The sequence below is a fragment of the Nesoenas mayeri genome, assembly GCF_963082525.1.
Source record: "Nesoenas mayeri genome assembly, chromosome: 6".
NCBI classification, from domain to species: Eukaryota; Metazoa; Chordata; class Aves; order Columbiformes; family Columbidae; genus Nesoenas; species Nesoenas mayeri.
Genome location: NC_137545.1, coordinates 27,940,041 through 27,954,828, shown reverse-complemented (window position 1 = coordinate 27,954,828; position 14,788 = coordinate 27,940,041). Strand labels below are relative to the sequence as shown.

The 14,788-nt window shown below is 62.0% G+C and overlaps 2 protein-coding genes across 2 annotated transcripts; one reads left to right on the top strand and one right to left on the bottom strand.

Moving 5' to 3' along the window:
* Positions 1 to 4,086: 4,086 nt before the first annotated feature.
* Positions 4,087 to 10,161, top strand: RUFY4 (RUN and FYVE domain containing 4; the record flags this gene model as incomplete). Its single annotated transcript, XM_080346969.1, is given in 12 exon segments — positions 4,087 to 4,245; positions 4,248 to 4,257; positions 5,240 to 5,302; positions 5,687 to 5,793; positions 6,154 to 6,279; positions 6,556 to 6,662; positions 6,818 to 6,961; positions 7,665 to 8,748; positions 8,825 to 8,931; positions 9,499 to 9,645; positions 9,860 to 9,991; positions 10,059 to 10,161. Coding segments are annotated over 12 exon segments (2,289 nt in total).
* A 1,424-nt stretch (positions 10,162 to 11,585) lies between these two features.
* LOC308041911 (C-X-C chemokine receptor type 2-like) lies at positions 11,586 to 12,904 on the bottom strand (the record flags this gene model as incomplete). Its single annotated transcript, XM_080346898.1, has 1 exon — positions 11,586 to 12,904. One exon carries the CDS (start codon positions 12,902 to 12,904, stop codon positions 11,834 to 11,836), a length of 1,071 nt encoding a protein of 356 aa, XP_080203024.1. The 3' UTR covers positions 11,586 to 11,833.
* Positions 12,905 to 14,788: the final 1,884 nt, after the last annotated feature.

Here is a 14,788-nt window from a genome sequence, read left to right as displayed (position 1 = left end):
CCACCCCACACCCCATCAGTGCCACCCACACACCCACAGCCCTGAGCACCTGCCCGCACCCCTGGCAGCTCACAGTCCGGCGTCCCCAGCAGGCATTGGGGTCCCCAAGCAGCCAGAGGCCTCTCCCTCCTCCAGGCAGGGTCCCTGGCCAGACACATATTGGCCCGTCACCACCCTGCAGTGACACTCCCCGAGGCGCTGGCTGGTGTTGGCTTTGGCACCCACTTTGCTGGCATGGTGCAGCCAGAGTGGCCTGTGCCACCCTGCTGGGCACAGGGCAGGTTCCCAAAGGTTCAAGAAACAAGTGAGAGTGGCACAGTAGCAGCCCTATGCCCTCCACCAGCTTCTCTCCTCCCTGCCTCAGTTTCCCCAGCATGGGCAAAAGAGCAAGACAGGTCCCCACACTGGGTGCTGCGTGGACACAGGGATCCCCCGTTCAGAGCACAGGGATCTCACACACATCAGGTACTGATGGGCACAGGGATGCCCCATGCCAGGTGCTTATGGCCATGGGGGTCCCTCACGCCGGGCAGTTTTTTGGGCACAGGGATCCCACAAAGACTGAGCAATCTATGGGCGCCGAGTTCCACAGTGCAGGGTACTTATGGACACAGAGATCCCTCATGCTGGACACTTCATGGGCTCAGAGATGTCTCGTGCCAGATGCTTTATGAGCACAAGTCCCCTTATGCTGGGCACAGGGTCCCCCCATTGTGGGTGCTGTAAGGACACAGGGATACCCTCCACCTCCACACTGGCTCTGTAAGGACACAGCGATCCTAGTAGAACCCTTTGCATGAAACAGTGTTCAGCACATCTCCCCAGCCAGGCACTGCAGGGGCCGGCAGGTGCAGGTTATAGAGTGGGGGAGATGACAGTGTCAAGGTGGGAGGGGGACAGGAGGGGCAAAGGACATGCCCTGCACCCTGGCATGCATATGCATGGTTTAACCCTCCCCTGCCTGCAGCAGGCAGGGCCAGCGCCAGCCTGTACCCCCATCTCCCTGCACCCCCAGAGCCCACCCCAGCTCTGTGCCCCCCCTGCAGACCCTGACCCTAACGCCCTGCCCGGTGGTGCCCACTTACCTCCCGGTGGCGGCAGGCGCGGAGGGGCAGGAGGCAGGACACCAAGGACTTCCCCCAGCGAACCAAGGTGGCAAAGTACCAGCTCAGCCGGGTCATGGTGCCCCTGCCCGGGGCTCACCCGGCGGCTGAGGGGTGCAGGGGCCGACCCCTGCCCACGGCACGGTCGGAGGGGCAGCCAAACCCAGCCTTGCCCCCGCCGGCTGCAACAAGCTCTGGTGCCCGGGCAGTGCCCAAGTGGTGCCCGGCGGTGGGCAGGGGGCTGTGCGGCGATGAGCTGGGGGGCTGCGGTCCCACCGGGCCCCGTCCCCCCCGCGCCGGTCCCCCAACGTCGCCTGCGCGCTGGCAGCCAGGCAGGGAGCACCGTGCCCGCCCATGTCCTGCAGTGCTTGGGTGGGAGCCAGCTCCGCCACGCTCCCCCTCCTCCTCCTCCACCTCCTCCTCCTCTTCTTGCACACGGGGGCTCAGGGCTCGTCACCCTCCGGGCTTACTCCCCTGCCCCCTGGGCACGCTGTGCCATCGGGTGGATACTGAACCCTAACAAGTGCCCCTCCAGCCCCCTCTGTTTTGGGGGTGGAGAACCCCAGATGCCTGGGTTCGATCACAGCTCAACCCAAAAACCCCCTACCCCCAACCCTTCCTCAGTTACACTCCAGCACCCCACTGTCCACCTTGAGCCCTAAATGGCAGTGCCTGCAGATGGGGTGGGCTTCCCGGTGCCCATCACAACTGGGCTGGGCTTCCACCAGCACCCCTCCCAGGGCTTCCCCAAGCCTCTCCCCTGGAAACGGAGGACACATTCAGGTACCCCTCACCCGAACTCCCCCCAGCAAGGTCCTGTCTCGAAGAGGATGCCCAGCTGATGTGCCCTGCTGCAAGCACAGTGTTACCCAGGGGAACCCCTCACCACAGGGCACAGCTGCAGGCACCCCCATCCCACCACAGACTTGTGCAGGGCAGGGGGATGGGTTGCACCCCACCCTGCAACTGCAGCAGGGACCACACATACCGCCCCCATCCACCAGGGTAGTGCTGAGGGGGGCCGGTGGCAGCAGCCCCAGATGCAACCGTAATGTCGCAGTGATGCTGGGCGAGGACCCGTCCCCATGGGGCAGCTGCCAGTGCCAAGCATGGGCAGTGGCTGTGCCAGGCCTGGACACTAATTGCATTTGCCCCAGGAAGGCTCCTAATGAGCAGCAGCACCAGAGTGGGGCGCAGGGGTTTGGGGGGGTCCCATACACTTCATGGCTGTCCCCTGCAGTCCTGCCTGTTGCCCCAGGGTGGGCAGAGGGCAGGTAGGCAGAGGGCAGGGGGTGCCAGGGTATGGTTCCCCCCCACCCTAAGCGCCAGGGAGGTGACGTCACTTCTGGCTCCACTGTCCCCCACCCGCATTTAATTAGCAGATGGCCCCCACACCCCGCCCCCCCTGCAGGCAGCACCAGGCCTGTGCGGGGCCATTAGCTTTATTGGCTCTGCTGAACGAGGGCCAGGCCTCGTTAATTGAATTGCACCCACGCCAAGGACACGCGGGTGTCTTCTCCCCACCTCCTGGGTCCCCTGGTACCCCCTCTCTCGCCCTTGACTAGGGCAGGGACAGGGGACCCCAATGCCAGGATCCTGGGGTGGCACCTGCCCCAGCAAGGGGTGAGCAGGGGCTTGGCCCCCCCATAGGTGTTGGGGTCCTGCTCTCAGGGTGCGTGGCATGGGATGGGCAGTGTTGCTGGGTGAGTACAACCGCGGGCACATGCACATGTGTGCACGCACACACAGGTGCCCCCTCAGCCCCCTGCCCACACCTGCCACACAGATGTGGCTTGTACCTACAAAAGCCCTCCTATAGCCATGCACTCACAGCATGCACATGCATGCAATCGCGCACACACACGTACATATTCATGCACACACATCTCCCCTGGCACAGTGGGGTGATGCTCCATCTCCCCCAACACCCTGTCCGCACCCCCGATTTGATGTGGGGTACTGTGCTCTGTGCCCACAGGGCAACCCACTGCAGCATGTTATGGGGGAATGGGGTGCTGGGGAAGGTGGGGGTCACACCAAGCACTGTCACCAGCTCCCCTATATCCTCCAGCTGCTCAGGGACACCCCACAGCCCAACATGCCCCCCCCCAGGAGCCAGGAGGGTGTGGGGAGTCACAGTCTCCTGCTCAGCATCACTTCCTACTTTCATTTTGATGCTGAGCAGAGGCCTGGCCTGGGGGAGGCGGATGGCCCGCAGTCTCCCCCCGTGTGGCACAGGTAGGGCCAGTGGGTGCTGTGAGCGTGGACACAGGGTGGGGCAGGACGTGGGGGCAGCTGGATGTTGCTGGGGGCACCCACCAAACTGGCAGTGGGGAGTGAAATGGCAGCAGGTCACCATGCCTGGCACTGGGGGGTGAGCTGGCATCGCCCCCAGACCCTTACAGGGGATTTAGCCCCCATCCCAGAAGAAGCCCACAGAACAGGGCTGGCATAGCAAAGGGGGACAGACACAGTGGCCAAGGGGTGCTGCTGGGTTGGAAGCCCCACAAGCAAGAGGGAGCCTTGCCCAGGGTGTCCCGGGAAGAGTTTGCACCCTGGCACTGGGCACAGCCCCCATGTGCGGAGCAGGTGCTCAGGGGTTGCTATGGGCCTTGCTGGAGTGGGTTGTGGCTGCTGGGTGGGGGAAAGCTCCATGCCAGGGGCTGTTGCCCCTGGGGACTGCTGTGCATGGGAGCAGGGGCTTTGTGCCAGGGGCTGCAGCTGCCCCAGGGGTGCTGTTGGCTGCTGCTAGCTGGGTATATGTCCTGGAACCCCCTCCAAAAACTGCAGGAGGGTGTTCCTCAAAGCATTCCCAAGCCCCATCTGCAGAAGATTATATCAGGGTACCCTCCACCAGGCCTGGCGCTGTGCTTTCCCCCTCTGCAGGGGCTGTGCAGGGGGACCAGCCTCACCGACCCCCTCCCCAAAACTAACACCTGCCCAGATCAATAACTTGAGTGGCCAAGCCACAGTGTCTAATGTGATGCGGGGCGGGTGGTGGGTGGCTCCTGCAGCTCCCCCAACTTCCCCCACTTCCTCCTGGCCAAGGTACAAAAGGAGAAGCAGGCTGGTGCTGTGTGGGCGCAGGGATACGCCAGCATCCCCCCAGCACCCAGCGAGCACCTCAAAGCACCCCACAGCTCTCCATCCAAAGGTAAGGGGCTCCTCTTCCCGAGGGAAACTGAGGCACGGGCAGGGTGGGTAGGCAAGAAGACGGCTCATTCAAGGTCACCCAAGGGCACTGGGACGGGAACCCACGAGTCAGGAGTCCGTGTGCTGCTCTGCCCACCCTGCCACCCTGCCGCAGCAGGGAGCGTGGGGCACTCACATATGCTTGGGCACGCTTGGGCACACTTGGGCACACATGCTTCTGTGAGCACACATGCAACCTGCTGTGCACGCTCCCACACACACACGTGCTCCCCCAGCACTATGCCCAGCTGCCACCCACGGTGACAAGCCCAAGACCTGCCACCTTCATGGACACTGTCCCTTACCTTGTCCCCAGGGTGCCACCTGCCAACCCCCAAAGCATGCCCACTGCACTGTGCCCCTGGTCCCCCACCCTATGCCCACCACACCCCCAAACTCCACACCAGCCCTGCAGGCAGCACGCTGTGCCGGGGGGGCTCTGGCTGAGGGGGCTGCATGTCGGGGGCTGTGTGTTCCCCTTCCCCGCCCCATCATGAGCCCCCACACTGTTTGTGGTGTGAGCAAGGGAAGCGAGAGCAGAAGCAAAGGCAGCGCTTCCCCTGCACCAAACCCACATCCTGGATCCTGAGGGACAAGGACAGGGACAGGGACACACTGAGATGGGAAGGCTCAGTCCCTGCAGCCCCCAAGGAATGGGGCAGAGGCTGGGCATGGCATGGGTGCAGAGGCTGGGGGCATCTGAGGACAGGACACATGGACAAGGGAGTATGGGATTGGGCACATTTGCCTGTCCCATAATCCATGTAGTGGCAGGGACTTGGGCAGGACACAAGGGTGCCTGAGCACACCCCCTCTTAACAGCAGGAAGACCTGGAGTGGAGCTGGGGTGCGTGGGGAACAGACCCTCTCCTTAGGACAGAGAGCTTAGGGGTGCCAGGTGAGTGTCAGCCTGGCAACTCTCGTTGCTGCTCCTGCCTTTGCAGACCCCCAGGGGACAGCCATGTCAGGGGACGGGGAGCTCAACCGCGTCATCAAGGACCTGCAGAGTAAGTGTGCCAGCCTGTCCCCTGCCAGCGTGTCCCCTGCAATGGTGTGTCTCGTCCTCGCTATGCTGGTTCCTTCCTTGCACCCAGACTGCGGGTGACTGCCATGGGTGCCATGCTCCCCCTCCAAGGCCCCCAGCACCAGCCCTACCACTGCTGCCTGCTCCTGTCCTCACTGTCAGCCCTAGGCAACCCGCACTGCCCTGGCCGGTACCCGTTCCCTTGCTCCCCCTGCTCCCCTGTTTCATCCCAGAGCAGGTTCCTCTTTCATCTGCCAGCAGAAATCCCCGGGGCTGGGAGCCAGGAGGTGGCAGGGAGGGGGTGGGATGGGGCAGGGTGCCCGCTGCCCAGACAGGGCTGTGCCAGCTCAGCCCTGCCATCCCGCAGAGACTGTGGCTGAGCTGAACGACAGCTATCAGGAGCAGAACCTGCCGGTGACAGATGGGAGCCGGGAGCTGCACAGCCTCTGTGCCCAGCTGGAGTTCCTCCTTCAGGTACCACCATTCCTCCATCCCTGCCACTCCCTGCCTCAGTTTCCCCTGGGGCGCAGCTGAGAGCAGAGGGGACCCCACACTGGCTGTTTCGGGGGGTGGGATGACCCCAGACAGTATTGTTTGGCCCTGGGCTTCCCCAGCCATGCGAGCACCCGGACGAGGCTCACCCATGTCCCCACGTGTAATTGCACATGCTGCAAAAGGGAAGCTGAGGCATGAAGCTGGCAAAGAGGGGACAGCCAGGGGATGCCAGGATCCATCCTGCTGGGGGAGCTGGCTGGATCCCAGTCCCACAGGGAACAGTCTGGGAGGACAGGGGACATCCCCAAATGAGCAAACCCAAGCTTGTGTCTCTGCCAGTTTGACATGAAGGAGAAGAGGACCTTCTTTGGGCAGCGCAAGGACTATTGGGACTTCTTGTGTCAGGGTCTGGCACGGTGCCGGCAGGAGCATGAGGGCATTCGCTTTGTCACCTCCCTGGACAAGGTGGGCACAGGCTGGTGGGTGCCCAGGGGCTCATGCCTGCACATATGCACACACTTGTGCATGTTTGTGGGTGCACACACACTGTGCACAGGTACACACTCACCCAGGCACTGAGGATTCGGCCACTGGCACCATAAAGGGCTTTCTCTCCTCTGGGATCCCCATCGCCCCACAACCCTGGCCCTGGGGACCCCCCTCCCCCTGCATGGGTAGGGGGGGAGGTGTGTGGGGGGCAGGCTGGTGTGGTAGGGCTGTATTAACCCCCTCTCCCCCCAGCTGAAGACCCCCGTGGGCAGGGGTCGAGCCTTCCTGCGGTACTGCCTGGTGCACCGACAGCTGGCAGAGTCCCTGCAGCTCTGCCTCCTTGACCCTGAGAGCCTCCGGTGAGCTTGGGGAGCATGGAGTGGGGATGCTCACAGTGGCGAGGGCCACGAACAGGGTGTGTAGCACCCTGCAGCACACTGTGGGTAAGGGCACTGCAGGAGCAGGTGCCTGCCCAGGGTGTGGAGGGGTGAGTGAGCCTGTTTTGTGTTTGCAGTGAGTGGTACTATGCCCGCAGCCCCTTCCTGAGCCCCCAGCGCCGGGCAGAGATCTTAGTCAGCCTCTATGAGCTGGATGGCATCACCTTCCACCTGGCCTTGCACAGGGCTGACCTGGACATCGCCTGGCCCATGTTCTCTGAGTGAGCCTGGGGATGCGGGGTCACCGGGAGCATTGGGGGTATTGGGGCTGCCACAGGCATCAGGAGCACCTGTGGCTCAGCATTGCAGAGCAGCACACAGGTGTCCCCCTGTCACCCCAGGCCCCACATGGCACCCAAGCTGTGCCAGCCCTCCATACATGGCCCCAGGCAGGAACAGACGCCCATGCCAGCACGCACTCCATGCTTGTGCCTGTAAATATGCCACGTGTGCGTGCACACACACATGCCACTATCCTCTGCCAAGGATGTGCCCAGGCACCGGTCTGCTGCAACACCGTGACACTGTGACATCTGAGACACAGGAACACACATGTGCATGCACATCCTTGTCCCAGGACACACTTGCAGGGGTACACTTGTGGATGCAGCTGCTCTGGCACATTCACGCCTGCTCTGCTGCTCACACACTCGTGTGCACACACTGCAACAAGCACACATGCAGCCCCCAATTAACCCCTGCCTCCATGGGGGCATCTCTTGGTACCACCTGCTCTGCTGGTGTGCAGGCTGATAGCACTAACCTTCCTGGTCCTCTATCACGAGATGCCACCTGGTGTTACCAGCCCTGCTGCCCTCTCCATCCCCAAATGCTCACCACGCCCAGGGAGCCCTGTGGGAGGGTTGCAGTCCCTGGCTTGCACTGCAGGTGACCTGGTGGCCCTGAGTCCTATGTCCCCTCTAGGACACTGGTACGGCCCAATGTGATGGCTGGGAGGAGCCCAGCAAAGACAGCCCTGCAGACAGACAACACCAGCATTAAGGCACATGGATGGCCTGATGGCATTGCCCATTCCACCACGGCACCCCATGGGGTGCCAGCCCACCCATGCTCACCCACCTTGGCTGCCCTGAGGGCAGGGAGTGTAGAGGTGGAGGATGCGGAATGGGATGTGGAGGACAAGGAGATGAAGAAGAATGTGGAAGAGGAAGGTGAAGAGGAGGTGGAGAAGGATGAGAAGAAGGAAGAGGATGAGGAGGAGGTGGAGGATGCAGAGGTAGACGAGGAAGATGTGCAGATGGAGAACGACATGGAAGAGGAGGATGAAGAGGAGCTGGAGGAGGATGAGAAGGAGGTGAAGCATGTGGATGTGGAGGAGCTGAACAATGCACATGGCTCTGGCAAAGCACCCCAGCCCAGCTGTGACAGGGAGCTGGGCACATCCTTGTTGCCCAGCATGGAGGTCATTCCAGGTTCCCCACCACTGGTGCCCAGCCAGCCGAGCGGGACGGAGGCATGCCTGCAGACACTTGTGTCCCAGCTGCAGGCTGAGCTGGAGCAGCAGGAGGCGGCATCACGGGCGCTGGCAGCCCGGCTGGCAAGGGAGAAGCGGCGGCATCGGCAGCGGGAGGAGGCCAGTGCCCGGTGGGCCCAGCTGCAGGCACAGGAGGCTGAGGCGCTGCGGGAAACCAACACCTTCCTGGTGCAGGCACTGGAGACAACGGTGGCAGCGGGGGACCCAGGGGCGCTGGTGCGGGCACAGGAGGAGGCACAGGGCTGGCGGCAGGCGGCGGAGGAGCGGGACACCCGCCTGGCCGGGGTGCTGGCAGAGGCAGCAGCACTGGCCTCGCGCCTGCGGGACTGCCAGGTGGCACTGGCGGCAGCAGAGGGACGGCCGGATGCACTAGGTGATGCTGGTGCCCCAGACGAGGTGGCCACAGTGAAGGAGGTGCTGCAGCGGGCACTGGAGCTCGTCTGCAGGGCACAGGAGCCCCCGCCGGACCTCCAGGCAGACGGAGAGCCTGTCACAGCTGCTGGCATGGCCATGGTATGGGCAAGACTGAGGGGATCCCACAGTGGGATGGGAGTTTGGGGGACCCGGGCTGAACCCCTGTCTCCCACAGCGCTTGGCTGCTCTGGCTGCCACAGCGATGGAGGAGGCCCGGCAGAGCCAGCAGCAGCTCCAGGCACAGCGGCAAGAGGTGGCACGGCTGCAGGAGCAGCTCAGCAGGTCAGGCAGGGATACCCATTCCCACCACTCCTCACCCACAATGGGTCCCTCCTATCCCCACCCAGCACAGGGTTTCCCCTGGGTCACCCCACGATGCCCCATTTGAACCCAGGGGAGCAGAACCTGGGGAAGGGCAGGGGAAGGGAGGGAATGATTTGGGGAGGGAAGGCTGGAGGCATCAATTTGGGGACTGCTAAGTAAGTGGAGGGGTGGGTGGGCAGAGGGGTGGAAGAATGAATTTAGAGTGAGTAGATGGATGGAGGAGTGGATAGAGGGATGAATTTGGGGTGAATAAGTTGATGCTTGGGCACACAGAGTGATGGAGGGTTGAATTTGGGGTGAGTGGATGGATGGATGGATGGACAGAAGGACAGGTAAACAGCTGAGAAACAGCTGGGTGGCTAGCCTGGCAGATACCAAGGTGGCTGTACAGATGGAGAGCCAGCTTGGGGATGGATGGGCAGTGGATAGAGGGAGGCAGGGAGGGAAGAAGGGATGGAGGGATGGAAGGATAGAGAAATGACCAGCTGAGGAACAGGGGATCATCTCCCCACTGCCCTATACCAGGGCCCGGCAGGACAGGGAGCGCTGGGCATCAGCACTGCAGCGGGCGCAGCGGGAGGCCCTGGAGCGGGAGGCCACGCGCGGTGCCGAGCAGGCGCGGCAGCAGGAGCTCATCCGCGACATGAAGGGGCGGCTGCTGGAGCTGCTGCGGTGAGACACCCAGGGACCCCACTGGTCTGGGTCCATGCGCAGGTGGGGGGCCCCAAACCCATTTGCCCAGAGGAGGGCACCAGAGCCCAGGCAAACCCCACTCACCACCTTGGGAGACTGAGGTGCCCACTTTGGGGTGGGGTACCAGGGTGTGCTCCTGGAGCCCCACCACAGGGCATGTTCCTGACAGGGCTGACATGTCCCCTTCTCACAGGGAAAAAGATGCCCTGTGGCAGAAGACAGAGGGCATCGACAACCCGATGTCCAGCCCAGCACCCTGCGACACAGGTCTGTGTGCCCGCTGTCGCAAAGATTTCCGCCTCCTCTCCCGGCGGTACAACTGCAGGTGCGCTATGGGGGCATTGGGGGTGGCATGGGCATGGCACAGCTCTCACCACCCGCTCTCTTGGCAGGCTGTGCCACGGCAAGGTGTGCCACACGTGCTCCGTGGATGTGGGCAAGCATGGGCGCTGCTGTCTGCTGTGCTACCAGCAAAGGCACCCACAGACTACATGAGCTAGGACTGCATCCCTTGCACCGCGCCTTGGACGCATCCTGCCCTGGCTGCCTCTTTTTGGACTTACAGGGGACCCAGGTGTCCGGGGCTTGCAGGCAGGTCCTGTTGCCCAACATTTCAGGTTTGAGAACTGTCTTTCCTGTGGCTGGTCCACAGGGAGGAAAACAACCTGCTCCTGCTACCTCTGTGGCTCCTGTGTCATCTATCAGTCATTGCCAGATTAAGCCTCAGGCTGGGTGTGGGTTGGGGGGATGCCGGTATGGGGGTGTCGAAGCCCTCCTGGGGTGAACCATCCTCATAAGGGGCGAACCATCCTCATAAGGGGCATCCAAGCTGCACCCACACTGAGCTGCTGCCTGCCCCGTCCTGCAGCAGGGAGGCAGCAGCAGGCAGGGCAGGGACCTCTTGGCCAACAGCCCTGGCTTCCTGCCAGGCTGCGAGGAACTGCTTAGGCAAGAGGTTTCCCAGATACAAAGGTGATGGGCTGTCCCTGCCCAGAACCCCCAGTGATCCTGCCCAGCTCCAAGTCCCCAGGACTTCCTGCATGGGTACCAGGGGACCCCTGTACCCACCCATGAGGTAGCCCACGGCTGGCACCCACTGATGCCCCCATGGTTAAGGACTCCCAGAAGCCTGGAGTAGGTGGGATGGAGGAGCAATACAGGACTCCTATGGAGAGTTGCTTGGACATGCTGGGGCAGGCACCCCGATATCTGGCACACAGGGTGGTAGGAGGGATCCCAGCAGGGTCACAGCCCCCTCTTCAGCCCCTCTGCCCCACTCCAGTATCAGCCCCAGTTGCCCAAGCCAAGGCGGAAACATCCTGGTTGTGTAAGGGACAGGTTCCCAGCCCCTTGCACAATGATGTCCTGGCACTGCAGAGCTGGAGGAAAAGGGGGTGCCCTGGGTGATGACCCACCATTTGGACAGGGGTCACAGGGCTGGCTCAGTGCCAGCAAGGGGCTGCCCAGAGATCTTGAACTAATTTGCTTCAGTGGGGCTCAGACTGGGGTCAGGAAAGAGGCAGCTTTGTCCTCAGGTGGGACAGACACCACACAGGGACCCTTGCAGAGGGGAAGTGCCAGAACCTGGTTAGGCGACTGCAGGGAGTGAGATCCGGGTTTCGGTCCCCTCTGGGGAGGCATAAGACACTGAACCCTCTGCAAGAGCCTCTTGGGTAACAGCCCTTCCCTGGCCTGAAAACAGGGTTACCCACACCTTGCTGGCCCCAGCTGGTACCCGCACTTTGGCACTGAAGTGGGTCGCCCAGGACCCACCGTCCCTAGAGAAGTGCCCTAACCCCATTGTGCCATCTTACTCCCATTGGAAAAGAGGAGCCAGACCTGAGTGACCCACCTGGCAACTGCTTTATTGCTGGATGGCCATCAGTCACAAACACTGTCCCCACAGCAGGGTGGCGGAGTCCCTGAAGTCACAGGCTCTACCCCAAAGAGAGGGGAGGGTGGGTGGCACTAGGCATCGCTCCCCTGGCAATGGGGTCCTACCCCATCACTGCCCAAGCCCTCTTCCAGCTGGGCTCCAGAACCCCCTGGTGGCCCTGCCCATCCCCAGGGCACCACGGCCTACATCCCAGGGGATTGGGAGAGGATGCTGAGGTGTGCGGGGTGCCAGGGTCTGCTGAGAGCTGCAAGGGTTGGGTCCCAGCGGGGCTCAAAGGGTGGTGGAAGTGTTGCCAGAGGTGGAGGCGTAGGAGGTGCGGCCATAGCGGGCCACAGCATCCTTGCTGATGAGCCCACGCTGTGCCAGAATCTTGAGGAAGCTGTTGCGAAACTTCTGTCCGATGAAAGCGTAGATGATGGGGTTGATGCAGCTGTGAGCGAAGCCCAGGACCTGTGTAACAGAGAGGGCCGTGTCGATGCGGTTCCTTCTCTCGCAGGTCTCAGCAATGGCCTGTGTCCTCATGAGGGTGTCACTCACCAACGTGATGTTGTAGGGCAGCCAGCAGATGAGGAAGACCAGCACCACAGCGAAGATGACCTTCATGGCCCGCTGCTTCTGGGCATTTTTGGTCTGCAGGAGGGTGTGGATGGTGACGCCGTAGCAGAAGAGCATTATCAGGAGGGGCAGGGCGAAGCCGAAGGTCTGTGGCAGGATCCGCAGCACGATCCGCCACTTGGCCGTGTCCTCACCACCGATGCGCTCATAGCACACAGTGCCGTTGTTGGGCGAGGGGAAAGCCTCACGGAAGAGTAGCACGGGCAGGGAGAACAACACAGAGAAGACCCAGATGCCCAAGCAGACAAACTTCACCCAGTGCCTCTTCTCGGTGGCAGCCCGCGTGGCATAGACAATGGCCAGGTAGCGGTCCACGCTGATGCAGGCCAGCAGCAGGATGCCGCTGTAGAAGTTGGCCTCCTGCAGCATGGAGATGGCTTTGCACATCACAGTGCCGAAGATCCACTCATGGGCTCGATAGGCAGCCCAGAGTGGCAGGCTGAGGGCGAAGAGCAGGTCTGCCACAGCCAGGTTGAGCAGGTAGACATCAGTGACAGAGCGGTTAGTGTGGCTGGAGGTGACCACCAGCACCACCAGCCCATTGCCCACCACACTGAGGATGAAGACGAGGCAGTAGATCACCACCACTAGGTACTTGTTGAGGACCGAGCTGTCAGGCCGGCATGGGGCAGCAGAGATTGCAGTGTCGGGCATGGCCGTACTGTAGTCATAGGTATAGTTGAAGAGGAGGCTGGATAAATCCCCACTGAAGGAGTAGGACTCCATTTTGCCTGTGGAACACAAAGCAGCATCAGGGTGGGGTGGCAGGATGGTGTGGGCAAGGGGTGACAGCATCTCTGGATCCCCTGGTGTCTCCATTGCACCCAGGTCCCCTCTCAGCCCCTTCCATTGCTCCACTGTGGCCCATGTCCACACTATGTCAGGTAATGGGCAGTGCTACAGGTGGACACTGTCCCTCACTCATCCCCTTGTATAATATGCCCAGCACCCCTCGGTCTGCTCCACTTCATTCCAAACCTGTCCCTTCCCCATTCCCCATAGAAGAAGGGGTTACTACACAGGAAGGCCACCTCTTCTTGGGTTGGGGGGCTCCCCCATCATGTTCCGCCAGGAGACACCTGGCTCTTCCAGCATCCCTGTGTCCCCCAGGTTTGTGTGGCTCCTTCAAAAGCCTCTGAGCTCTTTGGGCATCTCAGGGCCCCTCAGGCACCTTCAATGTCCTTCAAGCATCTCTAGATCCCTCTAGCCTCCCCATACCCTCAAGCATCACTGCTGGAGCTACCCCTCCTGCCACCCCAGTCAGCAGCAAGGCTGCAATCATGGTGCCCAGGGCAGGAGACACTCAAGAAGGTCTGAAGGCGGTTTCATGCCCTTCTTCCCCCACCCAGTCCTGTCCCTGTGTGAGTGGTTTCATCCTCTGGACGGAAAGACGTGTCACCCCTTGCAGGTTTCTTTAGAAGTATTTCACATCTCTGGTTTTCCTGTTGCTCAGCTGAGTGCTTCCCGGCATGTCCATGTCCCCTGTGCTTGACTGTGATGGGGAAATCACAGGTGACAGCCACTCTTCATGTCTCCTCGCTTGTAGGACAGTCTGTTCTGTCCCTGCTCCCCTGAAGACCATTGCCTTTCAGCCTTCTCCTAGTATGGATCTGGACTTCTGTTTCACTCCAGTTTGACCCCTCTGCCCCATTTCTGAGCCACCGAACCCTTCCAAGGTTTAGCAATGCCAGGGCTGCTTGGGGATGCTGGGACCGCTCAGTGCGGGGGGGCCCTGGCCCCAGGCTTGGCCCCATTTGAACCCAAGCCCTCCCTGGAACCAGCTTTCCACTTTTGCCTGGCAGGGATTCCCCACAGCAGCTGGGCCGGTGGCCCTATCCAGAAAAATCCCTTCCTGGCTCTGACAGCCCCACTCCTGCAGTGTTGCTAGGATGGTCAGCCCAGAGTGGAGATGTCCCGGCAACCTGCAGGGCTGCAGCGAGGGACGTTGCTGGTATGAGTGGAGGAAGGTCCCCTGAGAGGGTCCACCACAGATGCAGGGCAGAGACGGACATCACTGCTTCCCCTCAGATTATTTTTGGTTGCTGCTTCTGCTCATCCGCTCAAAAATCCTGTTGTTCCTCTGGAGCTGGGTATGCCCCACTCACAGGTACCCACAGCCAGCCTGGCTGGGGGAACAAGCAGCACCCCATTTCCCCTCCTGACCCCAGGAGGGCTGGGGGACACTGGGGTGGCCCTGTGGGTCCCCTCAGGGGGGAAGGAGGGACACACCGTGGGAAGAACCCTCCCGGCACATCAATGTGCTCGAGGAAATGGGAGTGGGCCCTTTCCCCCTAGGGGACCCACAGCTGATGTCCCTGGGGACCACGGGGGGTTGCATCCCAGATGAGCCCTGAGCACAGCCCTGGGTGCCCCCACCCATTGCCTCTCTCTCCTCCTGCAGCACGCAGGCCCTCGGGCAGCTGAGGCAGCGCACCCTGGCCCCCAGCCCACTCTGCATGGGGGTGGGCTCAGCCAGGTGCCTGGGGCAGTGGTGAAGCCCAAGGAAAGCCCTGGTAACCCCGGGGACTCACCGCTCACTGCCCTCGCTGTCCCCCCGACTCTAGGGTCTTCTCCCTGTCCAAAGCACCTGGGCAAGGGGACAAATCCTGG